The sequence below is a fragment of the Etheostoma cragini genome, chromosome 9 (assembly GCF_013103735.1).
Source record: "Etheostoma cragini isolate CJK2018 chromosome 9, CSU_Ecrag_1.0, whole genome shotgun sequence".
NCBI lineage: Eukaryota > Metazoa > Chordata > Actinopteri > Perciformes > Percidae > Etheostoma > Etheostoma cragini.
Genome location: NC_048415.1, coordinates 1,135,746 through 1,142,062, shown reverse-complemented (window position 1 = coordinate 1,142,062; position 6,317 = coordinate 1,135,746). Strand labels below are relative to the sequence as shown.

The following is a 6,317-nucleotide window of genomic DNA, read 5'->3' as shown; positions in this document are numbered from 1 at the left end:
TACAGTATTAGGGGACCACTAAGGTCTATATAAAGAGACTACAGATACAGTATTAGGGACCACTAAGGTCTATATAAAAGAGACCATTACAGTATGTTGAGTCAAATTGTGAAATTCTTATGGGAAAATGTTGAAGTATTTTTTAATTCAGATCAAAAACTTAGATCTAATAGGTGATATTTAAATTATTGGACATGGCAGTTGGTTGAATGTGATTGGGTTGTTCATATTTTTGTAGCAAAAAGGTTTTTTTTTAAGGGAAAAGTAACAAATATTGTTTGTTTTGCAGCTTGTCATCTGGGAGCATTGTCTGTTTTCTCGGTTTTATGTCATTTTTAAATGATCATTTTAGCTTTGCTGTTGGACAAAACAATAGAAAGTATCATCTTTCGGCTTTGATGTCAAATAATTATTAAAAAAAATAGAAATATGTTTTGCGGACCTAACCATTTGTCAGATTAGAACATGTTTATTGACTGAAATAAACCATGAATAAGTGAATAAATGAGTGTCTTAAACACACATTGACGACCTGTTGATTTAGTGCTCGCTGATGCGCGGTCGGCTCTGAGTGTGTGTGTGGTGTCCCAGAAGGAATTGATATACCACTGGATAACTCCACCTTCCTCCCTTCCTTCCTTCCCCCCTTCCTTTCCTTTCTTTATTTCTTAGGCACGCCCCCACTCACTGCTGCCTTCTGATTGGCCGAGGGGGCGGGCCTCCGTGCGGGGATTAGTTCACGCGTCGCTTGTCTTTTAGGTTCAGCTTCGCTCGCTCTTTTCTTCAGTCTGACTGAGCAGAGAGCAGGCGGTGGAGGAGGAGGTAGAGGTGGAGAGACACAGAGAGAGAGAGAGAGAGAGAGAGAGAGAGAGAGAGAGAGAGAGAGAGAGAGAGAGAGAGAGAGAGAGAGAGAGAGAGAGAGAGAGAGAGAGAGAGAGAGAGAGAGAGAGAGAGAGAGAGAGAGAGAGAGAGAGAGAGAGAGAGAGAGAGAGAGAGAGAGAGAGAGAGAGTAGACGGGAGGAGGGAAACAGCTGAGAGACGAGTGACAGCATGCAGCTAACGGAGAGTGCGATGGTAGAGGACGGTAAGAGGAGGATTTGGTCTTTTGTGTATTTTCTTTTTGTTTTCTTTTGTTTGTTGTTGATTTCTTTCTCAGACTTCTCTTTTCTTCTTCCAATCTGTCCATTTACTTAGAAGTTTCTCACTTTTTTCCTTTCTGTTTTTCCATTTTTCACCACTTTAATGTTGGTGCAACTCCATCTTCTTTGATTGTTATTTCTGCACACAACCTGTGTGTGTGCGTGTGTGTGTGTGTGTGTGTGTGTGCATTTATTCTTCCCCCTGTTGTTACTTTGCTTTTGTACCCTACAATTTGGGGGAACTTGTGCAGTTGATCCCCAGAAAGTTACTTACTTAAGCCAGAAATGCCCAAACACTCCCAGGTTCCAGCAGCTCAAACGAGAGGATTTTTTTCAGCTTTTCTGTTATTTTATATTTTTTACATGTTGTCATTTTAACATTTTTAAAATTTTTATTTTCGGACAAAGACACCTTTTTATAGACAAAATGTCCGTCTGCTATCGCAACAATCTGGACTCTTAATTTGAAAAGCCTTTACGCTGTTAAGCATCACCATATGTGAGAGTGTGTGCTTTCACAGCCGTGACGCGGAAACACACCCCCAAACTGTAGATGCTCACACACACACACACACCCCGCAACTCCGTGTGTGTGTGTGTGTGTGTGTGTGTGTGTGTCCTTTGTCTGTTGAGGGGGAGGGGGGCTGCGCTGACGGTCGCCTTTGTTCACCGTCCCCGTTGTGCTCTCTCAGATTTTCATGCAGCAGTTGCAACTGATTGTTGTTGTTTTTTTACACGTTTTTAGAACAATGCATTTGTGTGAAACTAATAGCTTTCATATTTTAGGACATTTTCACATTGTGTCCTCTTCGGTGGGACGGTTGTCATGACTGCGTTTGGCTTGTTTGACGCAGGACAGATGTTAAAGTATTGAGCAGTGTGTCCGATGGACTTTTTGCAACAAAGGAAGTGAACATTGCTCCTGTTTGTTGTTGTTTTTTTAGTACTTCTGAAACGAGAAGTCTTAAGCAAGAAGTAATGATTATTTTCATGATGATGACAATTTAAACTCAAGATCAATTTAACACTTTTAGTCATTTCTTTATTATGTGTTATGACAACATTTTCACTTGTTTCCTCCGGTTCTAAGTTCTTTTTGGTGGATTTGCTGCTTTTTTAAAGCTGTCACTTTAAAAAAAAAAAAAAACTTTTTTTAATAGAAGCTTGAAATGTTGCTCAAACAACTTCGCCAAGTTCCAGATATCTGTAACATTTTATTGACTTTGAATTCAGCCAAAATGATTAATTACAAAAAGTGTGTGTGAGACTGTGTGTGTGAGACTGTGTGTGTGTGTGTGTGCGTGCACACTCTCCGTCTATCCTATGGGAATGCACACGGACGTGCGCGTTTTCGTGTGTGTGAGACGCACACACACACACACAAAGTGCTGACAGAGGGAAACTGCAGATTGACAGCTTCAGCTGCACTAACCGAATGACTAACTGCCCGATCGCCGTAGCGATGTGAAAGAGGAGGGAGGAGTGAAAGGGTGAGAGAGAGAGAGAGAGGAAAAATGTGAGGACAGGATGGGTTGAAGGAGAACAAAGGGAACAGGTGTGTGTGTGTGTGAAGTAGATGACATATAATGTGTGTTAAGGTTGGTTAAGAGGAAACATCGGGGCCATAACTACAACATCATTACTTCAGGTGAAACCTAATGGATCAACCGGGAAATATTTTGATAATTTAAGGAAAGATTGTCCGATGTCAGCTTGTTAAACGTGAATATGTTCTAGTTTCTTCTGTCCTATGTGACGGGAAAGTGAATGTCTTTGAGTCGTGGACAAAGCAAGACAGTTGAGGACGTCCTCTTGGACAAAAGATCTTAATTTTTCACCTTTTTTTTTTTTGTTCTTCTACATTTCATAGAGAAGATATTTGACAGATTAATCAACCATTAATATATTTAGTAGTTACAGCCCTGAACTACTCCTATCTGGATCATATTAAGTTTGTATTAAATGTCAGTGTTTTAGCTTGCTCTGCTGCCCCAAGTGGCCAAAGAAGTCACAACAGCTTGAATTACCCCCGTAGTCACTGATTAGATTTACAATCGGAGAACACAGCGGTCCAGTAGAGTGGCGAGGGACGGGACGCGTTCCCATTCGGTAGCAGTGGGACACGGAGTAATGGCCATGTTACTGCACATGCACACAGAGATCACGTCGGGTATCACCGGTCATAGTCAGCTCTCCCTGTGCATTGTGGGAATTCCCCCGTCTGTTTTCCTGTCAGCCATGTGTGCGTGTCGTCTGGTATTCGCCGAGGCCAGAATGTTCCTCAAGATGACGGACAGCGCTCCTCCGATGCTGTTTCTGGGTACATCAGCGGACTTTCCAGTGTGTGTGTGTGTGTGTCTGTGTCTGTCTGTGTGTGTGTGTGTGTGTGTGTCTGTCTGTCTGTGTGTGTGTGTGTGTGTGTGTGTGTGTGTGTGTGTGTGTGTGTCTGCACTGATGTTCCTTAAAGTGTATCCAGATGTGCCGGGAGACTTCTGAAACTTTGGTCTGCTCCAACATAGAGAAACTGTGTGTGTGTGTGTGTGTGTGTGTGTGTTTTGGTATTGTGGGTCACGTTCATGCTAGCTCTGTTTGGCACATAGCAACAAACACCAGAGTTTCTCTTCTGTTTCTGTTGGTTTTGTTATTATTTTCCAAACTCAAATCAGAGGCTGTCATCTGACATGTTAACAAAGGATCTCCCTGTCTTCACAAAACCAAAAAGCTGCCATCAGTCCAAAGTTGACAGCCCATGTATGGTTTGAGATTGTGTGTAGTGTCTGTAGTTTTTTAATATAAAACCAAAGAACAACCTTAACTTTTCAAATGTCTCAGGATGTCGAAACACAAACAGCTCGACAATAACTTTGCCTAAATCAAACAACGTTAAACACTGGCACAAATACAAGGTTTAATTTCTGTGCCATGAATACATAAACAAGATCGTGTCAGATGTGAGATCTGTGCCAACCATTGGTTTTGTGGCTTGTGGATCCAACACAAACAACACGTTTTATTTCAAATAACGCACATTTTTAAGTGTGCTGTTTTTAAAATGTCTCGGCACCAGTGGTGGAGATGATGAAGAGTGTAAACCTAAAGGGAACAGTCATTATCTGTTGGGTTTCCAACACTGTCAGCTGTGATAAGACCTGCAGAAGGATCCCTGCACCCTCCCTGCAGCAGCTCAGTGGGAGGGGGCGTTCAATGACAGGAGAAACTTTATGAAAACAAGAGCGTTGGCAGTTGTAACAAACTCCCCTCTCCCGCCTCAGGACCTGAAATGTCTTAAAGGCAGCTGCTAACTTTAACTCTGCTTTAAGGCGTGTGTGTGCGTGTGTGTGTGTGCGTGTGTGTGTGTTGCATGACAGACAGACTAATTACTGGGATGATGTATGGGTTGTATTTGTTATGCTACTGTTAGCCTGTGTAATTAATAACAACACTGTGTGTGTGTGTGTGTGTGTGTGTGTGTGTGTGTGTGTGTGTGTGTGTGTGTGTGTGTGTGTGTGTGTGTGTGTGTGTGTGTGTGTGTGTGTGTGTGTGTGTGTGTGTGTGTGTGTGTGTGTGTGTGTGTGTGTGTGTGTGTGTGTGTGTGTGTGTGTGTGTGTGTGTGTGTGTGTGTGTGTGTGTGTGTGTGTGGTCAAATACAGCCCAAAAACTCTGAAGTGCTGAAATAAGCGGAGAGTTTTGACTTGGTGTGACAATGCTTTGCTTCCTCTCCATCTGCAGTCATTGATGGAGAGCTGAACTTTTCTACAAAGCTGTAGAACACACACACACACAAAAGGCAGGGCAGCTTTATTTGTAGAGCACATTTCAGCTAAAAGGCAATTCAAAGTGCTTTACACAAAATCAGTTAAAAAATAAAAACTGATAAAACACAAGATTAAAAGTTAGTGTTACATTATAATAAATTAAACATTAAAGAAATGAACATCATTTAAAGAAAGGCAACATCAAGAAGAAAGGACTTCCCTCAAACACACACACACACACACACTCTCACACACACTCACACACACACAACAGGTCATGTCACAATAATAACGTGTCGCCCCGTTCTCTCCCCCAGCTCTTCCTCCGAAGCCAGCGAAGCCGGCCTCGTCGGTCGGGGTTGGGGGGGGCACCACAAATGGCCCCAAGGACGGAGGAGCAGGAGGCTCCCTGCAAGAGGCCGAGTGGTACTGGGGGGACATATCCAGGTGAGAACACACTCAACACACCTGCTGTGTCTTAACGTGAGAGTGACATTAGATCCTTATTGTGTGGAGATAGCTTGTGAAGGTGGTGGATGATGTGGATGAGTACATATTACATGGAAATCTGGTCCCTTAAGGGTGCACTAGGAGTCCCTGCATGGTTTCAGCGCAATTTCATTTTCGGTCTCAAATCGAGGTCGTCTCTCCTCGATCCGCTAGCTGCCTGGCCCCTGAACGCACCGTGAAAACGCCCTGGCTCGGGAGACGACACGGGGGTTGCAAACCAATGCTAGAGGCACAGGCTGTGCACCAAAATGCAACAAACCACGTTCCAGCCAATCATTGACAAGTGTTGCACTAACCTCCCTCCCCTTACCAACCATCTTGTCAGTGATTGGCTGGATATTAATCTCTGTTTTAAAGTAGCGATTGACAAGACATGGGTTGCAAATACCCGTTAGCATGGTTTATATCTGTAGAAATGACACTTCAAAGGACAAAACTACCTTTACGTTGTGTTTGTATTTAGATTTTTGAGAAACAAAAACAAATTAACAACGTTGTGTGTTTGAGTTTAAATTCAATGCTTTTAGGGTTAGGGTCACAATGGGTCAATTCTGCATGTGTGTCCATCTGTGTTCTATTGTATGCACTCATTATGTATTCAGGAAATACTTTCATCTTTTCCATGAAATCTGTAGTTTTTTTTGGTGTAAATCTGTTAAAAAAAAGTACTTTTTTAGGCTGTGGTGACTTCCTTACCTTCTTAAGTGCAGGTTAGCTCTCCGACACAATCCACACGTACTCAAATAACTACACCTACCTACAATGCAGACAGCCAGTCTGCCACCTTTAACACACACACACACACGCACACACACACACACACACACACACTGTTGGTCCAGCTAGTCACTCCCTCATCATTTAATTGATGGACAGTTTACTTTGAGGCGTGTGGCTGCAGGGGGGGGGGGGG

At 42.9% G+C, this 6,317-nt stretch overlaps 1 protein-coding gene across 1 annotated transcript in view; it reads left to right on the top strand.

Annotated features, from left to right (window-relative positions):
* Window positions 1-6,317, top strand: part of pik3r3b (phosphoinositide-3-kinase, regulatory subunit 3b (gamma)) — a 183,819-nt gene that overhangs the window by 172,041 nt on the left and 5,461 nt on the right. Inside the window, exon 7 of the mRNA XM_034882136.1 lies at window positions 5,212-5,342. Coding sequence (XP_034738027.1) covers window positions 5,212-5,342 — 131 coding nt within the window. The remainder of the gene's footprint in view (window positions 1-5,211; window positions 5,343-6,317) is intronic.